Source organism: Sciurus vulgaris (genome assembly GCF_902686455.1).
Source record: "Sciurus vulgaris genome assembly, chromosome: 8".
Lineage (NCBI taxonomy): Eukaryota > Metazoa > Chordata > Mammalia > Rodentia > Sciuridae > Sciurus > Sciurus vulgaris.
This window is the reverse complement of record NC_136468.1, coordinates 64,244,678-64,270,384: the sequence shown is the minus strand read 5'-3', so window position 1 is coordinate 64,270,384 and position 25,707 is coordinate 64,244,678. Positions and strand designations below refer to the sequence as shown.

Genomic DNA, 25,707 nt, shown 5'->3' with positions numbered 1-25,707 from the left:
AGATTGTCAAAAAGGTCAGGAGGGGAAGATGGGACAGCAACGGGAGGAAAAGTCAGTCTTCTTTCTTTTTCTAAGTTGTAATGACTGAAAGTCTTAGAATGCAGAGTGACTCACTAGATGGTGAAGGAGGAGGTAGGGTCCTCTTTTACAAAAGGCAGAGTTAGAGACAGATCCAGCAACCTACAGGGCACGGAGTTCTGTGAATTTGCTGGGATAGCATTTAAAAAGTAGAGTGTCCCATCTCCATCTCCTGTGGGTATGTGGAATATGAGAGGAAGTATGAACATTTGTATATTTAAAAGCCTGAATCATTGCTCTAAAGCTCGTGTGTGTAGGGCTGGAGACAAAGACTGAGAGGAGGAGGAGAAGGGAGGGTGAGAGGGAGAGAGAGATGCTTCTAATTCCTCTCAAAGAAGTGGCACAGCCCCCATTTTTAGCCTCATGGGGTTTTCTGAATCTTCATATTTAATATGGTCACCTGACCTCTGCTACTTACCTCCCACTTCCCTACCACTTAAGAAACATTTTCTTGAATTTGTGACTTCTCTGAGGTCTGTCTGATATTATCAATGATGTTTATCTGTGATATCACTGATATTTATCAGAGTTTCTGCTAAAAAATCCTCCCTTTCCTCCTGGACTTGTGTAGACAGTAGGTTCTTATGGACAGTTTCATGTCTCTTAGGGCACGGAAAAGAATGTTTCAGTTAGACCCTAAAATAAGATGCTGCAGGACAGGTTACTGGAGGGGCAGGAATCTTTAAGTTTTCCAAGATATATATGGGTTCTCTTTTCAATGCGAGCTGGGAAAGATAGCTCTTGGTTCATTCATCTCCTTCCACAACTTTGATTGGAGCTTCAGAGAGAAATGGATTCTTCCTGGGATAATTTTTGGTCACTGCATGGTCAAATACATTTTATTAGGGTCATGAATGCCTAATCAGCAAGTACTTGCAGGTATTGCTGGTGTGTCACTTACTATATCCTTAAGGAGAAAAGAATGCATGTTGGAAATCATGTAAGAATATGTAACAAAGAGAAATAATATTATAGTCCATGAGTTGAAATAAAACAATGTGAAGAAATGGGATTTCACCCTCACCTAAAGAACACATAAAATGATACCTGAGGTTTGGGCTGAGCACAAGGAATTTCAGAGTTATGTGTTCTTTAAGGAAGCCCTTGCCTCCGACTCTGTGGAACAGGAACATATTGAGTTTTACTGGTAGAGAATTCCTCGGGTGGTCTAAATGCTGCAGAGAGCAGTGTTGAGCCTTTTAGGCAGGAAGAGGAACCCTGCTGTCTGCGTGATGTAGCCCAGGGTTCTGCCAGACAGCCCGTCCTCTTCCCTGGGTGCTTTATCATTTCCTCTTACTCAGCAGAAGGTGTTCTTGAGTGATTTGTGGAACCTCTCATGGAAAAGGAAGATACGCTCAACCATGAATGTCAGAGATGAAATTAAATTTCAGAATTTATTATTGAAGCAAGCCGCCTTTTGCCCTATTGGAAATGCAGGTGAATTAGTGCAAAGGCTACAGAGCCACTTTCGGCTCCCATAAACCAGCCTCTGAGGAGGAGGTGAGTCAATGGCCACTCTTTCTTTGTCTTCCCATGGGGCATATCGGCACACCCAAGGATTAGGTGACAGTGCAGGACTTCAGGCTTCCCTAGCTGACTGATGGCTTCGGGAAGGGAAGAGGAATGATTAGCAAATTTGTTGGATGAACTTCTGGTCCACTAACTTGGAATCTATAATTCAGATAAGGTCTAAGCAGAGGTTCATCCATACTCAGCAAGTCCTTTCCTCAGAAACAATACGAATTATTGGTTTGAATATTACAAAGGAAATGCTTAACAAACTGAACAAGCCAAGTGCTCTTCAAGAATTCTTAACACTCTAGATGCACTTATTAAATTTTATGAATAATTAATAAAAACCATTTTAATTTTTTCATGAGAGCAGATCCTTTGAGACCTTTTCATTCACTGTCCCTCTGTTAGAAACAGTTGTTACACATGTCCTCATTATTAGATTGTCTGCTCACTGAGGGCTGGGACTGTCTTTGGTGTCTGCAAAGAGTTGTACATACAGTAGGTACTTAGTAAATCTTGGTTTAGTTGAGGAAATATTAATTATATTAATAACATTCATCCCAGGATTTGTCCTATACAGAATATTTGGTAAAGGGATAGTGTCTGGAGTTTATGTTTGAATGATCAGAAGGAAGAAAGGAATTGCTGAGCAAATAATTATAAAGAAGATTATAAGGATATGCTTATGTCTATTTGCACTGTACATTATTAAGAAGAATAAGCAAACAAGCATTGCTTAGTGCCATCTAAGTAAAGACCAGTTCTGCTGAAACTGGTGTTCTGATATGATGGCTGTAAGTCATTTTAATTTACTGAATAAAGGGAGACTTTCAACTCAACTATTTGGCCAATTCATTTTTTCAGCTGTAGTCACTAGATAGATCTTTTCTCTACTTAGTGCAGTTTTATTATACTTATAAAATGTAAACAATTTCATTTACCAAGGGCCTGTAATCAAGTCAAAACCTATTAAAGATGCAATTAACTTTGAAAATGGAAGTGTAGGCAGAAGTATAATTTGCAGATTGGCTATTTCTTTCCCGTTGTGTGCGCATTTGGTGTTAGTTGTCACTGGGCCATTTACATTGTGAGAATTCAGCTTCATCCTTTTTAACCCTGCCTGGCCTCCTAAAGACCACTGAGGCTCCCACTGACAACTGGACTCTCTTCAGTATTCTATTCATAAAGATCCGCTCTGTTGCTTTTTAAGAGAACAAGCAGTCCAGAGCACCAACCAAGACTGAAAAGCATATTTGCTTTATTTCAATCAACTCTGAATGGCAAATGTTACCAGGGGAAATGCTCCACTTTGTTCTGAACTGCTTGTGCTGGGCATTTTTTCATCCAATGGCACCTCTGTTTACCTTGTCCTGGCTGTGTGGCTGTGTGCCCTGAATGCTAAGGAAGGACACCTGTATTTCAAGGTAGGGAGCTAATTTGTATAATTTATTCCAGTGCAGTTTTAAAACCATAATACATACTTTCTTTTCTCTTAACTTTTTAGATTTAATTTGAATAGCAACCACTAGCGCCAAGGAGGGCATTGCTTTTGATGTATCCTCTTTTGATTCTTTTCTCAGTAGGTAAGTTCCCTTATTCCCGCCAGTTGCTGAGATGCATGTCAGAGAGGAGGAACTCACACTTGCCACTGAGTTTATAATCAACAAATTCTTATCCTGAGGACTAGAGTAGAGTTGAAGTACCTATCTCCTGAGCTTCTCTTTCAAGGACTTAACTATAAAAGCAACTTCTCCTTCAAAGCCCTTATCCTTTTCTAACTCCCCTTCAGCTGCTGACAGCTTCAATGTGCAGCCACTGCTTTTGTGGCTGCATTTGTTGATTTACACCTCTGAATTGGCCAGGGTGTTACCTGACGATTAGTCTTATGGTAATTATGGCTGGCCTATTTGCAGCAGCTACTTATTCCTGTTCTCAGCTCACTCACTGGGCTTCACACTGGTTTTGGCTAGTCAGTGATCTGACAGACTGCCCTTGGTATTTTTTCCTTTCAATTGTACCTGTGCTTATCTCTCTGTCACAGATCACCTTAAGAACTCAGAGCTGGAGTTTTTCATTTCTTTTGACTGAGATCAGCTTTTCCTTGACAAGTCCGCAAGTCCAGATAAGAGTCTTGCTTCCAAGTCGTTCCAAATTCTGAGTTCTGTAGGTATCAGAGAGAGAGTACTATGGATATCACTGGAAACGAGGTATCCACTGTTCCCGCCTCGCCCTCAGAGTCTGGTCTGCCCCAGGCTGGCTTAGTCTGGAGGCCAAGTGTGTCTCCTGTGGACTCTGAGAATTCCCTTTAATAATCCTTTAAGGGTGGATTTTATGCCAAGTTTAGGATAGAATCTTAAATGGCAAACAAATAGGTTAGGATTAATATTGAACAGAAAACTCAGTTTTTCTGTGATTAGGGTCCATTTGGACAAAGTAGATTATGTGCTTGTTTCTATCTATTGGTCAAGCATTTCTTGTTATTTTTCTGTTATTGGTGTTTTGTTATCCTTTCCTCTGGAGAATTTTATTAAAATACACTTTAGTTCATCTTGGACAAAAAAAATTGTGTCAGTATGTAGTCTGTTTAACCTATGATAGAGAAATTGGGTTTCTGGTTGTGGCCCTCCTCGTGTGTGGGGGTCATTTGTAGAGCCATGAATGTGAATGCGTATTTGTCTGGCTTCTGACAAAGGCCTGACACAAAGCTTGGCCCAGGCCTGGTGTCTGGGAACATGACTGGTAAATCGTCCCCTATGCTAATGTAAACCTATCGCTAAATGAGCGGGTGTCTCGCTGTACTTAAACTGTTTGTAAAAATGATGTGGTTTGTGCTGAACATATGCCTTCCTTCTGGGAGTCTGGAATTTGGTGTGTGCCAGGCAGAGGCTGCCTTCTTGACAAGTCCCACTGAAGAACTGGCATGCTGAGTTGCTAATGAATCCCCAGGTCAGTTGCTGCATTTTTCTTGCTGGGGGCAAAGTACACTCTGGGTGACTTTTCACAGGGGAGAGGGAGAGTGAGAGATGAAGAGAAGGAGAGAAGAGAGGAGAGAGCATAAGGAAGCCTCCAGACTCTGCCTACATCTTTTCCCCATAGATTCCACTGTGCATCCTTATTACATTGCTTAAGGAGTTTTAGCCATGAGAACAACTATGTTCTCTGCCCCAGAAGCCCTCCTGACAAATCTCTGAATGAAGGGGTGATCTTGGGACTCCTGAACATCCCCCCTCCCCATAAGCTGCTATGAAATTCCAGAAATATTGTTTGATGGCTTCTTCCTTAAAGATGCTGATTGGATTCCTAATCTTTGTTTTCTCATGTATCCCCATGTTTTTCAACTTAGATTTTCCCAAAGAAATAACACTTACTTAGTTTATGACTATTCTTTTACTGCCCTAAAGGAGATTGGTCTACTGTTACATTTTTTCTTTTGTGTGTTATATTGTCTGCATGTATGAATATATAACAACAAATCCCACCATTATGTACAACTATAATGTGCCAATAAAAATGTGGAAAAAAATTTCTTTTGTGGCATCATTTCTGAACTAATTTTATAGTCAAAATCCACGTCAATTTAACATCGAAAGTAGCTAACAAGCTCTAACATTACCAGTCAGTACAACTAAATGCTACATTTTAGAAAAATATATCTAGAAAAAAATTCATAATACTGCTATAGGTGATAATATTGGCAATTGGTCTCTCAAAAACGTCCAGATATTTAAAAAGTTCTCTGTTAGTTAATTTGAGAATTTAACTTAGCCAGATATTTTTGGATCATGTTAAGGATTAATGAAATAATGTTGATGATCTTAGATTTTTGTCTTGTTCCAAAACATGATTTTATTCAAGATCATTTAAAGTGGCCTATACTTACTTGGTCATTACAGGTGAGTTAAGTCACAGATTGTTCAGTTTTTCTAACTGCATGACAGACAAGCAGCTGGTGTTGTGGATGCTGAAAGTATGGGCCAAATAGCGGCTCAGCAAAAAAATGAACAGCTGAGGATAGCTCTGTTAGTCACAATAATTTTTAAAAGGTTAACTTCTTGGAACAGTAAGAAAAGGAGTAACTCTCTGAAAATTCCTTGCCATAGTTAATTATCAAGTATTGCCATGGAGTGAAGCACAGCTTTAGAATGAGGTATTTTTCAGGAGTGATAGAATTTCACAGATCTCTTCGATGTTATTGAATCAGCTAATGCTCTAGGGTACAAAAAGTTATTTTATTCCAAGAGTTCAGATTCCTTACTAAGGGATTAATGCTGGTGCCATTTAGGAAACTGGGCTTATGCTTTTTTTTTGCTAATATTAATGTTTAAAAATACTTCATTAAATTCAAGCATTAAGGGTGGAAACCTGGGATAAAATATTTCCTTGGCACTATAGCCAACCCTACAGAAATGCCTGACTGCTTTCTGACTCAATGTGAGGACTTGCCAGCTCTTTTTGTACAATTTTCCAGAAACATAATATCTTTTTTGTGGGGAGTGGGTACCAAGTAATGAACTCAGGGGCACTTGACCACTAAGCCACATCCCCAGCCCTACTTTATATTTTATTTAGAGACAGGGCCTCACTGAGTTGCTTAGCACCTTGTTTTTGCTGAGGCTGGCTTTGAACTCAAGATCCTCCTGCCTAAGCTTCCCGAGCCGTACCACCGCGCCTGGCTCAGAAACATAATATCTTTAAGGGCCTTTGAATTCACATATTTCAACTGAACTTAATGATCTGTCCTGCTAAATACGGAGATATTAGTTATTTAGAAAATGTATTAAAAAAAAGCATACATCGAAAGGGAAAAGCCCTCTTAGAAATTCTTTTGGGCAGAGGTTGGAAGGGTGAAAGTGAGTCACTTTGTCCACATGAGCAATTTGAGCTCATTGTTCAGGTCAGCAGCTGAATTCTGTTTCCCCACCCTGAATAGTATTATCTGTGCTGCTCTTCACCCATGTCTGTCTGTCTCTCTCTCTCTGTGGCTCCCTGACATTGTTCTGAAGACCTGCTCAGCTTTGGAAGCTTTTCATGTAATGACCACTCAAATTTTCTGATTGACTACAGTTACACTATTGGTGATGGCTGTAATGGGATACTGGGAAATAATTTTAAAGATTTAAAAATCTTTAAAGGCAAATCTATGAATTAAAATGCACTTTAAAGCTTTCCTCAAAAGCATATAGAAATACAACGTAGGAATGATTTTTTGGGATAATCCCTAAATGCACGTGACCTTTGCATGAACTGAAGTTAACCTTTTAAACTTCACATCCTGAAGATGTATTCTTGCTTGTCTCCTAGCCTCATTTAAAAATCCTATGGGACAGTCTGATCATGAGCAATTTTAGGAAATGATTCATAAATTACTGTAGACTCAAATGAACAGAAGACTATCAGCCAAATTGCAAACGTTTTGATGTGTAAGTGGTGCTGGATCTCCCAGCACACTCAGAGATGCCCCGAAAAGTCATACATTTGATATTTAAAACATTCTCTAATTGAGGGAGCAAAAGAAAGAGCTCACACACATATACACCTTGGGCTTAAATATACATATGTGCATATACATCTATTTAAAGCCAAATATATATTAAGGTAGAAATAGAGAACTGATGTAATCTCATAAATGAGCTTAGGCATGTACGGTACACAGAAGAAGGTGAAAAAAGGTGAATGAAAACATGAAACATACCATACTCTGGGACCTGTCCTGTGCCTCGCTTTAGTAGCAGCCTCACTCTTCTTCCTCCGGATTTGATGAGTTCTATTGCTCTGGCGTGTGTCATGTCCCTTGTGCTTTCCCCATTGATTTCAATGATTTGATCTCCAACCTGTTAGTTAAAGAAACATTAAGTCAGTCAAAGATGGTTTTTTACTCAAGGTGCATTTTATTGATTAAAAAGAGCATCCATAGAAAATCCATTTCCTAAGAGCCCCTGAACAGTTTGACTGCAGCCTGCTGCTGCAGTCCTATGCCAATCCCTGGCGGAATCCTGAATCTTACCAAACTTTACCTGTTAGATCGTGGAGGTTGTGGTGCTATACCACTTAACCTTGGCCAATGTGGCGGATGCTGTAGTTAAACTACTTATGCACACCTGTAATCCCAGTGGCTTGGGAGGCTGAGGCAGGAGGATCTCAAGTTCAAAGCCAGCCTTGGCAAAAAGCAAGGTGCTAAGCAACTCATTGAGACCCTGTCTCTAAATAAAATACAAATATGGCTGGGGTTGTGGCTCAGTGGTTGAGTGACCCTAAGTAAAAAAAAAAAAAAAAAAAAAAAAGAAAAAGAAAAATATGTCTGATACACAATTTTAAAAAATGTGGCATACATAATTTTTAAAAATGTGGCATCTGTGAATCAAGAAGTAAATATGTTAAGGTCTTTTTGTTGAACATACTGCCAGTTTTCAGGTTAGTGCAGTATCTAATTCAGCATGTTGGAAGGAATGAATGTTTTTGTGCCTCTCTGAGGATTCTTATTATGTATCACTTAAATTTCCCTGGGCACTCTTGCAATATTGCCTTCATTGTAACCAGTGGTTGGTTGATATTCAAGTTTGATGATGAGTTTTCTATCACAGTCCCTTGATTTAAAAATGAGATCCTCTATTCTCCACACAGGACTAATGCCCTCATTAAGTCTTTGCCATGCTCACACCTGGTTGCCAGAAGCTGTTTGGTTAAGTACCATTCCCTCCTGAATTGTCGAAAAATGCCTGAGTTCCACAAGCAATTCCTATTTAGCCTTTGTGAATAAATATTTGGAATAAAAGAGGTTCAACCATGAGCACATCATGTAATTCCCACAGTACTGTTACTGCCAGGAACCTTTGAATGAAAATATGTCTCATTCCAGTGCAAGTTATTCAAGACAAATTAGCCAGGAAAAACACAATGAATTGCTTTGCAAAAATGTTATTCTAGCTGGGGCCCTTAAAGCAGATCTCAGCTTAAACTCTGTAATGCAGACTGAACTGCACAAACAATTATCCAGGTGGATGCTACCAGTTGGGCAAGAACAGGAACAAAAAGTTGCCATCACAAAGGCAGGAGGACATTGAGATAAGACCCCCAAGTCTGGGGAGAAAACAAATATGTTTGTTGTAGCAAGGAAGTGATGTCTCTACTTCAGAAGGACTCCTTGAGGGATCCTTACCCTTCCCAATATAATAAAGGTGAAGACAATCCCCTTGTGCACTTGGTGGCCTTTGGAAGCACAGTTTTTGGGCAGTGGAAGAGGAAGGCCTTACTGGCAGGACTTCCATATTCCACCAAAGAACCAGAAAGACAGGACTACATTTGTTTTAGGGACAAGATCTTTCTTCAGGTCTCCTTAATTGTCTCCTTTCCTCCAAGACCACAGGTACCACCTGGAGCTGAACAGCTTGCAGAGGCTATGTAGCTAACTAAATCAGTGGCAGAAGTGGGACCAATTATCTGTCCTGACTGTCCCCCACCATTCTCACCCATAATGGAAACTTCATGACACAATATTAAATTATAGAACAAAACAGAAGTTGAACAGAAGTTACATGTAATCTTCACTCCTGGCTTGACTCTCTTCTGAGCTTCAGACCCATACTACATCCAATTGATTGACAAACATCTCCTGCATGTCTGACAGTAACTGTATCTCAAAAGCACCACCTGGAGCTCACTACCTTTCTCCCAAAGCAGTTTTTTCCTTCTAAGTTCTAATCCTGGTTAATGTATCACCATTTACCAAAGCCAGAGCGTGGGGTGCGTCATGCTGGACTCCTTATTTCCACAATGTTTCTGCATCTGTCCTGCCCTCATATGTATCTCATTACTCACTAGCTCAATTTGGGTCTTTACTTGGGTTATTCCAATATTTTCTGGGCACTCCTCCTCCATCTCTATTTCTTTCTTTTTTTTTGGAGGGGGGTACTGAGGATTGAACTCAAGGGCACTTGACCTTGGAGCCACATCCCCAGTCCTATTTTATATTTTATTTAGAGACAGAGTCTTGCACCCAGCTTCATCTGTACTTCTTATCACCACCAGGGACATTCTTCTAAGGGAAACCTTCCTAAATTGTGTCATACTGAGGCATCCAGACTCTCAAATGCCACTGCTTTCTTTGCCTTCTCCTCCTCACAGCCCTAGTGATCTTCTGGAGTTTCTCGAGGCCAGCCCGGGCATCTTCTGCTCTGGGGCACCTTCCTCAAGTCTATCCTGTTCCCAAGCAGAGGTGTCCAGTCTCTGTTCATTGTCCCGCTCCCTTAACTCTCGTGCCTCATCACACACTTGTGACTCTCAGCCTTCCTTCCACGAGTATCTCGATTCAGTAAAGGCCTTATGCACTCCTACTATGTGCCAGAGAGTTTACTGGGGACAGACGCGAATGGCATAATTTCTATTTACAATAAATTCTCAGTCTAGTTGGGAGAGAAAGTGGATAAACGAGATATTTAATATTCAGTGTATCTTTTCTGTGACAGATAAATTCACAAAGTACTAAGGGAACAGAAAGGAGGGACATCTAAAATCCAGAATGGGCAGAGAGGGTAGTCAGGGAGAGCTACTTGAAGGTGGTAGCATTGCAATTGAGTTTAGAAGCATTAGTAGGAGCTCCCTAGGTGAAGGTGGGAGTGAGCATTCTAGGCAGGGGGTAGCATATGCAAGGACCCTGAGACTCCAGAGTGCAGTGTATTTGGGGAACTCTTGGTAGATTATTGTGCTGCTCCGGAGTTTGGAGTTTGGGCTTTATTTTGAAGACAACAGCAATGCACTGAGAATTTTAAACATGGAGTAACCTACCTATAGAAGCAGGATAATGTCCAAAGGCCTCCCTGAGACAACAGTATGGAAAGTGGAGTGGAGAAAAAGGTGGGAGACCGAAGTACTCAGTGGAGTGTCTATCCAAATGAGACATGAGAAGCTGTGCAGAAGGTGAGACAAGGCAAATGAATGAGGGACTGCATCCCATTTAACTGTGAATGGGTTTGAGGTACACTGTATGGATTTGTGAATGAATGAAGTGTGTCCACATTGCTCACCTTGAGAGCCATGGGAAGAGGGGTTATAAACATTCCTGACCCCCAAATCAAATTTTGATGGCTACCATTGACTGAGGACACTTGTATCCTGAGACTGATGTTTCAACAAAATACCATGTTGAAGGAGAAAGAGTTTGAAAGGGATCTTGTGCTATGACAGAAATAGTAATTTTTGCTCTCTGGACACATGCTTAACTTAGAAATTTGTTGTTTTCATTCTCTTCTGTTTTTTCCCCTCCTGTCCCATAGAGCTCATGAAAATTAAGGAAGAAAGAAGAGGGTGGTTTGGAAAACTGTAAGGGAGGTGGAGAAGCACAGAACTGCCCAAGGGGGGGCGGATGTCCCTTGTGTGTTTTAGGGACGGTGCTCTCAGAAGAGCCCAGTCCTATTTTCATTGAGTTCCCAGGAGCCTGGGCTGACTTCTTTGCTTGGCACATTTCTATGATTCAGATTTCCACATAGGATCTTTTCCAAAGGAGAAGAGAACGGCTCTAATACCAGTGGAATCCAGGATCTGGAGTTCCTCAACTGAGAGCTTTCAATCTCTCCCAAGCCTTCCCCCCCATGCCAGGGTACTTCTGGGGGAATGTCTGTTGATTTCCTTTCTCATTGGGAGGAATGGAAATTTGGGAGTAGTCCAATACATCACCAAATTAAAAAAAATAATTCTTGTCAGGTAGAAGTGGTTAGGTAACAGGATGGAACAATTTCTGTTGAGAGACTCATCATACAAGGTGTTCTGGGCATTTTTTAAAAAGTGACTCATTTGGAGCTGGTTTCAGTGGTAACAATCTTAGTTCAGGCCCAGGCTTAAAACTCCTGTCTCTCCTTATGACAGCATAAATTACAAAAAAAAATTTAATTTTCATGCCGAAATCAGTATTATGTATAATCATTTTCACTGGAACTCTCAAAATAGATTTTGGATGTGATTTCATCCTCTTATATGGATGTACAAGAAGATGGGCTTTTCAGGGGGAGATTGCCTTTTCTTCTTATCTCTGATTTCATTGCAGCTGCATGACCAAAGAGCATCACTTTCTTATATCACCATTGGAGGAATTAATTTAATATAATCAATGGAAAATTCATAGATCTTTCAGGGTGAAGAGAGCAAACAGTAATGACTCTCATGTATTCTTTCTATATTCTTTCCACTATAGTGCTATCTTTAACTGAACTGTATGGCTAATATGAAAATTTAAAGTTCTCCAGTGGTTCTTGGAGGATATTTTAAATACCACATTCTAGTTAGAATTGAGAGAGAGAGAGAGAGAGAGAGAGAGAGAGAGAGAGAGGAGAAGAAAAGAGGGAGGAAGAGCAAGAAAGAGTGAGAGAGAGAGAGAGACAGATATACTGAGACTCAAGTGAGGAAGAGGTAGTTCAGGAGCAGGTGTGTATAGCTTTGTGTGGGTCAAGGGGATATCATTTAGGAAACTGACCAAAGGATTAAAGAGGAATTCTATGTATTGATTCTTTCCCTGGTGGAAGACAAACTTTTTTCCTGTGGTCCCCCTGGGGCTGCTAACAATCTTAAAGTACAGTTATGTCTTGGGGCAAGGCAAATGGAGATGACTGCCATCCCTTGACACAGCCTAATAAGTTCTGCATTTCTAGTCTTGAATTCCTGCTCATACATCACAGCAGATTTTTCTTTAAGAAAACTATTACCAAATTCTTGAACTCGCTTAAGGCTCTGCAGCTAAAAAAACGTTTTCTCTTCTTATTGGAAGACCAAGATAGGTAAAAGTAAATGTTCAGTATTTCTTGTGATTAATAATTCAGGTTGTAAGAAAAAAAATTTTAAACTCTGTACTGAATGCATTTGTGTGTCAAGTCATAGATAAAGTATTTGGTTTGGCTCAATGAAACCTTTATAAGAATTTGATTAAGTTCTGGATTTATTTCAGCACAGCAGTCCCAGGCAAAGGATTCTGTTATGGTTTGGATATAATGTGTCCCCCCAAAGCTCCTGTGTTAATGTGGGAGGCGAAATAATCAGACAGTGAGAGCTATAACATAATCAGTCCATCCTAGATTGAATGGATGAGTGGTAACTGTAGGCAGCTGGGGTGGCTGGAGGAGGTGGGTCACTGGGGCTGTGCCCTGGTTGGCTTCATCTTCCCTGTAGCCCCTTTATCTTCCTCTCTTTTTATATCCTGATTCTTCCATGAGCTGAGGAGCTCTCCTTTGCTGGGTCCTTCCCCAGGACGTGCTGCCTCACCTTAGGCCCAGAGCAATGGAGTTGGCTATAAACTGAGTCCCCTGAACCCATTAGCCCCAAACAAACTTTTTTTTCTCCTCTAGGTGGTTCCTGGCAGGTATTTTTGCCACAGTGATGAAAAACTGACTGAAATAGGTTGCTTGGTCATTTTCACAAATATGCTTAGCTGGCTGTTATTAATTGCCCTTATACTACTACTGTACCATAAGAACATACTTTGCATGATAATACATGAGTGAAATGATCCTAGATTATAATTAGGTATGAGGGAGTGAGCTTCTTCAGAAAATTATACCAATAAATAATGGATATCTCTATCCCTTATTTCATGACAGACTTTCTGTGGACCATGTTTTTGGCTAATGCCCTGAGGTCACAGGTTTGTTGTCATGATAATGCCTCACAGATTGGTTTTTCCACTGACTCTGTACCCCTCATGGACAGAGAACATGACAGTTGTCTTTGGTCATCCATCCCTGGCATAATTCCTGACAAGGAGGCCCTCAATTAACCAAGATTGAGTAAATGCATGTCGAGTTTGCCTTTCAGATACAGTGAACATTTTCATTCTCAGGACATAGAAAGTTAAGCTTTAGGGCATCTCAGCCTACCTCAAGCTTTCTGGAAATACTGCCTTAAGCTCTTCCAGCCAAACCACAACAATTCAAAATAGTTCTTACAGAGCAAATTAGGCTTCAGTAGTGGTGACCTGCATAGAGGTAGGTAAAGGTACAAGAAGCAAATGCTAAAGGATTGAAAGAGGAAATGGAGGCTGAACAGATTGAAATCATGAAGTGCCAGGGGGAAATAAATCAGAATTAGGGGTTTCATTGCTACAGGTATCATCAATGGTACTCAAACAACAAGATGCTGGGTCCTAATGGTCCTGCAGTAACAAAGGACAGGCTGATTTTATTTTGCAAGTTGAAATTAACAAGTTTTATTGTTTTTTATGCTGGTTATAGAAAGTAAAGGTTTTATAAGTGAAGAGCTGAGGACAGTTCTCTTCCCTTCCTAAGTTAGGGAGAAATCCCTAATTTTGGGGAAGTTAAACTAAAGAGCAGCTTCTTCAGGTGGATGAGGTGAGAAGGGCATTAAATTCCAAATCGCACATCCTTTAGGCAGTCTTAAGAGAGTTTCCAAAATGTTTTTGGTAATCTGTTCTGTTTTTGAGTTGATTCTTTGTTTTTTGAGAACAACTTTATTGAGATTTAATTCACATACTTTAAAATTCACCCTTTAAAAGTACATGGTTTGGTAGTTATTCATAGAATTTTGCAGCCATCACACTATCTAATTTTAAAACATTTTCATCATCCCAAAAAGAAACCCAAGACTGGACAGGCTGATTTTTAATTTGATAGTGACCTTTCATATTTAATGACTGTTTTCATGATTAACCTTTGCTAAATATTATTTTATTGTTGTTGTTGTTATTATCTTTGCAGTGCTAGGGATCAAACCCAGGGATTTATACATGCTAGGCAAATGCTCTACTGAGCTATATCACCTGCACTGTTAGATTTTATTATTTTTGGTAATAGGGATTGAACGCAGAGGTACTTTACCACTGAACCACATCCCCTTTTTATTTTTACTTTGAAATAGGGCCTCACTAAGCTGCTGAGGCTGTCCGTGAACTTGAGATCCTCCTACCTCAGCCTCCTGTGTCACTGAAATGACAGGTGTGTTACTTCAGGCCTGGTTGGAGAAGACCTTTTCAGTTTCCTTATGATGGCATGATAGCAATGTTAATTTTTTCTGTGAGGAGCAAATAATCTCAGATTTTTGTTTTGTTTTGTTTTTTAGTTCTTAGATAGCCTTTATAATTTCTCCTCTAAGAAGCCCAAGTTTAGGCACGGTCCCTTAACTCTTATCCTGATCTGATAGTTTAAAAATTTACCTTCCATTTGTCCCCTACTCTTCCCTCACAGTCTTCTTATCTCTGCTGCTACTCATTTCAGCATTTGGCTTAGTTTTGGACTTGTTGTGCTCTCTGACTTTACTAATTGCCTTGTTTGTTTTCTGGTTTCCAGTGCTAGCACCCCCAAAATCTTAGCTTACTCCAGAGCTTTCAACAGTTTCCTTAACATAACCCAACTAGATATTATTTAATAATCATTGTAGTAAACATATTTTCCAGGGGTCCACAATGAGGGGTCTCATTTCTTCCATTAGAACTGCTATTGAATCCGATGACCTATTATAAGCCTGACTCTTGTCCTAAACTATTGAGCATAGTTGCCTCAGCAAGAGGCAGGAGTTCACCAAATCAGTAGGTTTTTCCAGAGAGGAAACTCTTAACCCAACTGGAAGTTGAAACACATGTTTGACAGCACCAAAACTGAATTTTGTCTCAGTTTGTATGTATAAAAACTGTCTGAGATTCTTTATACTGTGTTCTAGACAGTAATTAAGACAACTTCCCAATATCTCTTGAGAAACTTTACCCAAATAGAAGCATCAAATGGCCAAACTTTGTCCAAATAAAGCATCAAATGACCTTGAGGAGGTACATAGTCCTTAATCAAGTTTATGTGTGTACACACGCCTGCCTAGAAGGATCATGAAGGTGAGGGCAGTAGGCTGCTGCAGAATTTTGAGGGACCACCTTGATGTGAGGGGTGTGCCTTCTCCCGTGGTTTTTTATTTGTGTAGTTTTCCTTTAAAAAGATTTAGTCACAGTTCCAAAATTGTTCCATCTTTGACTTGGGCACACTGCCCCAAGGTGGGGTGTTGCCTTGGCTGGACATAGGGATTAGGGGACTGGCTCCATTTCTCATTCCACTTTTTAAAAAAGTCTCTAAATTTAAACATAGAAATATTTGTGACATTTAAGATGATGTGGCATCCCTAAGGTGGATATAGTTGAATTCTAAATGATACTTTGGTATCCTCCTCACCAGGCATTTCCTTTTTCCTTGTAAATCACTTGCTGCTTTTGAAATCTCCTTGCTCTTCCAGGGTTTTTAGCTTTGACTGGTGCCCGCTTCTTGAAGTCCTCTCTTTTTCTTGTTTTATGTAGGTTATGTAGGTCATCTCTTCCTACCACGTAAAGGTTTCTAGAGTGTTTCTCTTTCTGTGTCTTTGCATGTAAGGTCCTAGCGTCCCCCTCACCCTCCACTTCAAACACCTCAATCCTGCTTTCCCTTAGGAAAAACCTCATGTGTGATATTGCCCAGGGAGGCTCCGAGGTGACCCCACTCATCTCAGCTGGGTGCCTTTCCAATGTAATTCTTTAGAAGCAATGGCCTCTGCCTGTATAATATTGTCAGTTCTCCAAGAGAAATATCCACAAATGTGGCAATGGACATGAGTGCACAGAAAGAGATTTTAAGGACAAGCTGGCAGAAGTGGAAATAGTTTCTAGAAAGGAAAAAATAACCACTGCCATTCCATTTTCACATGTTAGTTTGACTGTTGAGGAAAGAAGCAGAGACTGGGACAATATCTTAAAATTATTCATCTGAGCAAGAATAGAAAGCTATCACTGGCAGTTCAGCTAGCAGCTTATGCATTTGCTCAGAAATCACTTATGTTAGGTCATATAGTCAGTTTCCCTCGTTGATTGAAAAACAAGCAAAGAGAAAACCAAAGAGGAAAGTTTCTATTGTGGACTCTGCAAATGATCATTTCCCTTCCTTGCATGTAATTGAGAGAAAAAGGATATATCTAATCAGATATATTTATTTTCCAGATGCAAGCACTAGGCTTTGTGCAATGACTGCTATATGGATACATATTAAGGATTCCTTGTTTTCCTGAAGCTAACCATTTTGCATATTGTATTTACATTGAGACTTTTGTGTGTCTGCCAGTTCTAGACCTGACATAGAAATAGAAATAGAGTGTGGACGGTATACCAAGGTTGGTGCCAAGTCTACCAGTCAACTGGGTTTTGGAAGATAATTTACTGATGTGATTATTTTAGAAGTGTGGACAGGATTAAGGGTTCTTGATCACTGCTGGGTAACTATAGTGGATGCCGTTATCATCTCTAGTTTGGAAGACCCCAAGGAGGGAAAGAAAGTTCCTGGGGCCAAGTGAGAGCTAGAATTGTGGAAGAGGCTGCCTGCCCAGCTGGAGCTGTGGAGGGAGGGAATACTGCCACACCCAGAGCACTAAGGCAGGGAGCAATAGGGCAAGAAATACCCCACTCTCTACTGATCCCTGGAATCTGTGCATATGTTACCTTACATGACATGAAGGACTTGTCAGATGTGCTTACCTGGGGGATTTTGCTCTGGGAAGATTATCCTGGATTATTGGGGTGGGTCTAATGTAATTCCAAGGGTCAAAATCTGAGAGAAAGAGACGTGAGGACAGAAGCCGAGGTCAGAGAGATATCAAGCTGCTGGTTTTGAAGATGGAGGGAGGAGCTAAAGGCCAAGGAAAGCGAGTGTCTCTAAAAGCTGGAAAAGGCAAAGATTCCCTGAAAGCCAGAAGAAGAAATGGGCTTGCTGACCTGACACTTTGATTTTAACCCAGTGAAACTGAGTTTGGACTTCTGACCTCCAGAATTGTAAGATAATAAATCTCAGTCATTTTAAGTCACTAAGTTTGAGATGATTTATTATGGTAGGATAGAAAACAAATACACATTCTCTCTTTCTGAGCTCCCATTTCCTGCAGGTGTTTCTCATTGGCTAAAACCAATAGGTAACTAAAGGGCAAGAGAGTTAGGGTAATATGGTACTAGTGATCAGTCCCCCAGGACACAGAACAGGGCAGCAGAGGAAGGGAAGGGCTCTGGGGGAGACAGTGCAACAGAAGAAGTGGCACTGGGGTAGGGTGGGCATGGGGTAGGATGGATTTTAAAACAATGAATAAGTATGACAGAGGTTGTGACAGATGAGAACTTTAAGAAACAGTTCAGGAAGAAGATATCCAAAAAGGTAACTTTCCCCAAATCATATTGGAGAAAAAGGTTTTGGAAGCCTTTATTTGTTTTAATGTTTCATTTTAATATGGGTAGCCTTTTAAGCTATCATTACAGAAAATAAATGGCATCAGGGTCTCTTGAAATTGCCTAAGACTTCAGAGTCACCTTTGCATCCGGGTGCAAAGTCACACTTTCCAGGTCCCATCAATTCTACTCTCTCTGCCCCCGCAGCTGCCTCTCGTTTCCCTTTTCCTGGCCACCATTTACACCACTGCTCCTTCTTCCTCTCTTCGTTCAGTCCACGTGGCCATCATAGTCATATTTGAATTTCACCTCTGGTTTTGTTTCTCTCTTCCCCAAACACCTGCCCTCGTCCTCCAGAATTCTTGATCAGAATCCAAACTCCTTAACATGGTGTGTGAATCCTTCAGGACCTTGTCCCTCTGATCTTCTAGCATATTCTCACCCTTTCCCTGTTTAATCCAGCCCACTTCTCATGCCTCCACTTCTCCTCAGGTGTTGCCCCTTGTACATTTTTTGCCGTAATCCTCAGCCCTCTTTATCATTCTTGCCATTCTCTGTAGATCCTCCAACCTCCTTTTCTAATCATATCCCGTCTTCAAGGCTCTGCTCAACTCCTCCATGAAGTCACTACTTGTCATGCCAGGGGGATGTATCTGCCCTTCGCTCCCGCTCCATTGCATTTTAGCTCTCTTGTAACGTGTACTGAAACACTGCCTCCTAGTGGTAGTATCTGTGTATTTATTCTGCTCACCACCACTTCACAACCTACTAAATTATATGGAACGAGGGACTGTATCTTTGTGCCTTCTAGTAGTAGCTACTATATTGCCTTAAAATAATAGATAATAAAAACTTACTTGTACCAGGGACAAAACTACCATTGTGCAGAGCATTCATAACTAATGGAAAAAGGGGAGTCTTTGGGAGAGTTGAGGATGTGTGGGAGATGAAGGGAGAGCGGGCTTTGAGGGCAGAATCCTTTGAGGCAGACTGTGCTTTGGCTATATTTTTCCACTGTGGATGAAGGCACTTGGTACAGCATAAGAACTCTGAATATTTTAAAATAAACACTAAACAAATAAATAAACACATTGCATATGTGCTACCTGCTTCATTTTGGCCAAAGCTAAACTTGCATTTTGTGAGAACAAGGTCTTAAAAAAGAGTTCCTAACACTTGCTACCATATGAAGAAGGTGAAAAAGTTATGAAAGTAAAAACAACACAATCCTCTCAGTGAGAGGTAAGCTTGCAAATAGCAATGCCCTGCCCGTACAGAGCTGAAGAAGGCAGCCATAAGGTGGAGGCATCTCTTTTCTTTCTGCCATAATCATGCCTTTGCTCACAGAACTGGCTAAAGGCAGATGGACTTTTCTTCTGCATTTACTGAGTCCTCTGAGAAACACTGGGAAATAAACTTGTACGATTACAATTACACCTCCCAGCATACAGTTGAGAGCAGAGATCATGTTTCATGCTTCCACAATATCCTTTGTAGCATTTATTACAGTACCAACTGGCGTGTGTGTATGTGAAAGTGAGAGTGAGCAAAATGAGTGGCTGGTTGATTTGGGGGTCAAGTGATTAAAGGAAGCAGTTGCTGGTGATTAGTACTCTACACACGCTGCTATGGTCTAAAACATGTTTCCCCCAAATTCATGTGTCGGAAACCATGCCACTGTGGTGGAAAGTGGTTAAGTCACCAGGGTTCCACCGTCGTGAATGGATCAATACCACTGAAAAAGGGCTTGAGAGAGTGGGCTGGCTCTCTCTTGCCCTTCTGCTTTCTGCCAAGTGAAACCATGGCAAGAAAGTCCACACCAGATTCTGGCACCTTGATCTTGGACTTCCAGGACCTCAGAACTGCATCTGTTCTTCATGAACCCATTCTCAGGTATTTTGTTACAGCAGTACAAACAGAATAAGACACCCACAGACCACATATAAGGGCATCAAGGACAAAAAAACATATGATTAATCTTTTTATTTCTGGTTTCTATTACCCTTACTTAAGGCAAGGATTCAGAGCTTTAAGAAAAACGGGGATTTATGAAAAGACTACATGGTTTATATGTGGAGGTAACAAGACCAGAAGTAGGCTCTCTAATTCCATAACCCATAACCCATAGCTCCTTATTATTTATGAGGCTGATCAGCATTGCCGAGGAGGGGGAAAGAGAGAGAGTCATGGGGTGTGTATGTGGAATTCTGAGAGCAGCCCCAGTTACATTAATCAGCCAGTTATTAACCTGAATTGCAAAGTGATTTTTTACTTGGTTCAGAGTTAAGAGCTTCCTTCCTATATGAACAAGATGCATTTGAGATGTTTATGACTTATTATTAACCTTTGGAACATTGTTTAAAAATATACTTAATCATGTATCACAGTAGCTTTAATATCCAGTTCGTTTGAGCATGAATAGGTTGAAAAAGGAAGGTCTGACTAAAGCTGGAAGGAGAGCTATACTTATGAATAAATCTAGTCAGTACTGACTGAATCTGAACTTCTGTGATCATTTAAACTTTTCAAATCAATCAAGTAAATATTATTTTTGTAGTGTCAAAACTTAAGAAAAGGAGGAGGAGGAGGAGGAGGAGGAGGAGGAGGAGGAGGAGGAGGAGGAGGAGGAGGAGGAGGAGGAGGAGGAGGAGGAGGAGGGATTCTTGAAAGTAGAAGTGGAAGGGAGATGGGAGACCAAGAGGAGGAGAAGGTTGGGGAGGTACTGGGGAGTGAAATGGATCCAGTTACATTATTATGTATATATAAATATGACACAATTAAAACCACCATTTTGTATAAATAACATAACAAAATGCCAAAAACCTACATGTGCTAAAGTTTCATATCAATAGGATCATGGATATCTTTGTGCCAAATTTTTAACAGTCCACAGAGTCTACAAAGCAGAATAACTCACATCCGTAGAGCTGACTGGGGTCTGCTATCTTTGTTTGGCCATAATGAAAATAAAGTCCTCTAATAGTTTAATTTTAAGACAGTTCTCCAGAGACTCTTTACTCACTGCCACAGTATTCAATGGTATTGGCAAGGAGTGTGTGGATTACAATAATCTTTCTATTGAAGTGCTAACACTGAATAAATAAGAAGTTAGAGTAGCATTGTATCACTATCATTTTGATGCACAAAATAAACATTATCCATTTTATTTTCTTTTACTATTTAAAGTCACACATTAATTACTTAAATTTTACAACTAGGAATGTAGCCGAGTGTCTAAAAATCTTGTTTCTGTTCAAGTTAATTCAGATTGTCCATCCATGCATGAGAACAGCTGAGCTATGAAATTGGGCAGCATGTTTTCTGGCAATAATGAGGAGATAATATTCCTTAGGAGTATTTAAGTGACATCACTATTGATAGGTTAATTGGAAATAAAAATGTAAAGCTTTCTTAAATCACTGGAATAAAAAGCCTCTGGTTTATTGTAGCTTTGCAATGAACTTTTTGAACTCTCCCATTTTGCAGTTTAGGTTAATAACCGTCTGATTAATGTTAACAGAGGTTGCTCTTGGAATTCCACATACATCCCATGGCAAATCAACCATTTTCTAAAGGAGCCTTTCCCACACATAACATGAGCCATGGTCTTACCATTCCCTCTATTCCTTTATCAAATTCTTAAGAAATGACTCCTGCATCTAATGAAATGCATAGAACATTGGGAGGAGAAAAGACACGGCAAGGTGATGGGAGTCATGAGAGCTGATTGCAGATGGAATCTGATATGAGAGGTTCTCTCCAAGTTCAGAGCCCAAAGTGCCACTTGCTGCTACATAAGAGCTTCATAATTAATTATTTTGAAAATGGCAGCTAAAGTGATATTACCCTTGCATGTATCCCAACTAGATTAAAATTGCTTTCAGTTCTCTATGTGAACATTTATTCTCATGCTACTAGATACATGCATCTAGATTTCTAACTCTATACAGAGTTCTCAATTAATTACCCAAGAGCTTATTAGGTAGTTGTGAACCACCCACATATAAATGTTGACCCTTTACAATAATTAGCACTTACCGAACATAGTTTTATGCCAGATTCTTTCTAGGCATGTTAGAAACATTATCTCATTTAATTCCCAAATGAACAAACAAACAAACAAACCCTCTATGGGCTAGAAGAAACAAAGAAAAATTCAAATCAACGCTGGAAAAGAAAATTCTAATTCAGGTACTTATTTCCATTGGGAGCTGATTAATGAATAATGCAGAGTGCCAATGGTACCAACGTAACAAATTAATCTTTGCATGCTTATGCAGCTTGGGCTGTCCCTTGCCACTTATTGTACCCCTTAATTTGGGTTGGACAGATACCTTTAACACTTGGTGTGAAAGAGAATTAAAAAATGACTTTGATCTACTTTGTGGTGCTTCTTCTGTTCCTGTTTTCCACCTCTTTGAGTGATTTTCTGATTTACCATCCCAGATTCCTCCTTTGGTCACCTCTTCTATTGTCTCTTGTACTTCCTTGTAATCTTTGGCCTTCTCTCAGGCTGGCCTCTCCAGCCTCCTGAGTTCACCATTGTATTGTCACTTTTGGAGGCTGATCCCTCTTGCATTGCCTCTGTACAATCTTGCATTGATGCGATGCTGCAGTGTCATTTTACAAAAGTGGGCCAATTGTCACTGAAAGGACTGGGTACAAACATGTGAATGGAAATCCTCGAATTCATTATCACCCTTCCTAGAAAAACATTTATGTAGGCTCATTTTGATGGAGAATCCTTGTTTTCTAATCACTTTTGTTTTCCAAGATATCAAATTATTAATGTAACTGATTTGATTGAACATTCTCTAGTCACTGAGGTGTATCAACGTGCAATTGATTTATTTTTCCAATAACTGCTACCAGCTGTGCTCTATTAGCCCCTACCCCTTTCCTGCTGGGTAGTAGTCCAATCCCATTATTTTTCAACATTTTCAGCTATTAAAAAGTCTAATGCAGTCAGTGTTGCAATCTTTAATAAAGCTCCCCCTTCTCACTGCAGATTAGACTGAAGGCTTTAGCTACCATAAGTGGACAAAGGGTCATTTCCTCCTCCTTTTTTTTTTTTTTTTTTTTTTTTTTGTGGTGCCGGGGATTGAACCCAGGGCCTTGTGCATGCAAGCACTTTACCAACTGAGCTATATCTCCAGGCTCCCCACCCTTCTCTCTTCTTCTTTATTATTCTAGTCATCTAAAGGAGCTCTGATGGTGGGTATGTCCCTTTGGGAGTCCAAGAGATGCTGCTGGCAAGTCTGCCCTTCTCTTTTTGCTAGAATTCTCTGTGTGATGGATCTTAACTGAGCACTCTGTGCCAAGGATTGCTCTAGGTCCAGGGGATATGGTGGGAATTGAAGCAGACAAGATGGTTCACTTCAGGGAATTCAAATCCAGTGAACAGGCAAATATGCTTTTCTGAGGGTGCTGCGATCACTTCCCCTTCATACCGGGGTATATCGATGAGATTACCCTTCCTCTTCGACTCAGCACTTCCTTCTCCCATGGATAATCCATCCTCTGCCTCTTCCACAGGGGTCTCCTCTGTGGCAAACACCCCATTATAAAGATGGCTTATGCCCTGCCAGCTCTGTAGTGTCCTTTTAACCACAGGAAGTGGTGGGAATCCATGTTGCTCCATTGCTTCTTCCTTTCTCAGTCTTTCTCTCCAATCCCCAGCCTATCAAGGTTTCTGCTGATTCAGTGCCTTAGTTATTTTTAGAAAGAAGCAATCACTGGTCTCCCATGGGATGGAAGGCAAGGATAACTCAGGCATACTAAATCTTGAAGGGGGGACAGGACAAGTATAAAACTGCCTTCTATCATGGGGACTAGAGTAGGAGGGGTGGGATGGGGTAGTTATTGCTTCCCAAGTTCTATTTTCTCCTAAAGAGAAACCCTTGCCTCCATCTTGCTTTGGGAGATTGTAGGGAAGGTGAAATTGGTGAGTTCAGTTCTGTGACACAGCAACTCCCAGCAAGCCCCACAAGGAGGTGGCTGGCCTCACTATTGGCCTCACTATATGTAAAATAAATATGAGAAACTTGGTCTTTTATCTTTAACTGGGACTTGGTACCATGTCCTAAATGACTGGAAAATTCCCAGGCTAGGAACTTATATTATTATGCTACATGAAGAGGAAGAAGAGAATAAAAACTAAACTGAATAAAATTTATGGGTTATCTCTTAATTTTACTTATAGTCATTCTCCCTCTGGATAATTATCAAGTGAGTTAATTTTCATTACTTTCTTAAGTCTTATTAGCCAAGACTTTTAAAAAATGGGTCACTTACAAAAATGTGCATAAAATATAGCAATGGGCTTTGGTGGAAGTGGGAACTTTGGATTTGTGCCCTATGGCTAATATTTCTTACTAACTCACAGATGTGAGATGAGTCATTCAATCTCTCTAAGTCTCAGTTTCCATTTCTGAAAACTGGGACAATGGTGTTGCCTATTCCATAAAGTTGTTGAGAGGACCATATAAGATATGCATGTAAATTTAGCACAGTGCCTGACATATGGCAAGCATCCAATAAATGTTAGTTATGTTACATTTTATTTAATAGGGGACTTTTAAACTCACTTTAAACTTGACTTTATGAAATACTAATAATTGGGGTTATTTCTGTGACAGAAAGTTAATTGATTTATCAGAATCTATGGTTCTGAGTTCAGAGTAGGGGTCAGTAAACTATAGCTCACAGACTAACTCTAGCCCCACTGCTTATATTTGTTAAGACATGTTTTATTGTAACATAGTCACATTCACTCATATGCATACTGTTTATGGCTGCTTTTGCATGACTACTGCAGTAGAATTGAACAGCTGTGACAGAGGTTGTATGGCTCACAAAGCCCAACATCTTCATTATTTGTTCCTTTATAGAAAAAGTTTGCCAATCTCTGGCTTAGAGTCTTACATTCAGAAATGACAACTACTTAGATGACTTGGGCACTAATGGATCTAAAGTATGGGAGAGTTCACATTTGACTTTTTGAGAACTTTTCTTAGGTTAATAAATTATGATAATAATATCATTTCTTTTTATTAAAATTATGCAATATTTAAAATTTTGAAAAGTTGAGACTAACACTCATCCTTAAACTCATCAACTAGATTTTGATAAGATTAATATTATGAGCTATTTGTCTCAAACTGTTTATGTAAAAAAGAAAAGTTTCAGGATAGAATTTCTGAATTTATTTCCCTCCTCACAAAGATAACCTCCATTCTGTAGTTGGTGTGTGTGTGCTTCTTTTTCCTATTTTTATAACTTTTATTACGTATGTATATATACATAAATAATATATGGTGCTGTAAGTTTTAAATTTTTATTTTCTTATTTTTTTTGAAAATATAGGAAGAGTTTTATTTTATTTTTTTAAATTTTATGTAGGTGGCTTATATAGATATGATTCTTTAACATTCTTTTCACTCAATATTATGTTGTTTAAATATATTCATATAGAAGATACAGTTCATTCATTTAAACTATGTATAATGCCACATTTTATAAATACAGTTTTTATTTTCTGTTCTATTGAAGAACGTTTAGGTTCCTGCCCCTACCTCCAGTATTTGCAATTAAAAACCATGCTGCAATAAACATTCCTGAAAATGTCTCTGGAGTATATAAACAAAATATACACATAGTATACACGGAGTATACATGTAGTAGAGGAGTAGCTGATTTGTAGGGTATATGTATACGTGCACCTTTGATTTATTTGTTACCAGAGTTTTCTCCAAAGTGGTTGCACCAGTTCACACTATTACCAGTATCAGGAATGAGAGTTCCCAGTCCCCACATCATTGCCAATGTTTGGAACTGTCTGACTTTTTTAGCTTTCATCAGCCTGATGGATGTAAAATGCTATCTTATTCATTTAATTTGCATTTTCCTGATGCTAAGCATCTTTTTGGATGTTTATTAGCCATTTGGGGTTCTTCTTCATAAAT

The 25,707-nt window shown here is 39.8% G+C and overlaps 1 protein-coding gene across 9 annotated transcripts in view; it reads right to left on the bottom strand.

The window, feature by feature from the left end:
- The window catches only part of MAGI2 (membrane associated guanylate kinase, WW and PDZ domain containing 2), a 1,317,383-nt gene that overhangs the window by 53,814 nt on the left and 1,237,862 nt on the right, over positions 1–25,707 (bottom strand). For all 9 annotated transcript variants that reach the window (XM_079150214.1, XM_079150216.1, XM_079150215.1 and 6 more), the window contains one exon: positions 7,286–7,424. In XM_079150214.1, coding sequence (XP_079006340.1) covers positions 7,286–7,424 — 139 coding nt within the window. The remainder of the gene's footprint in view (positions 1–7,285; positions 7,425–25,707) is intronic.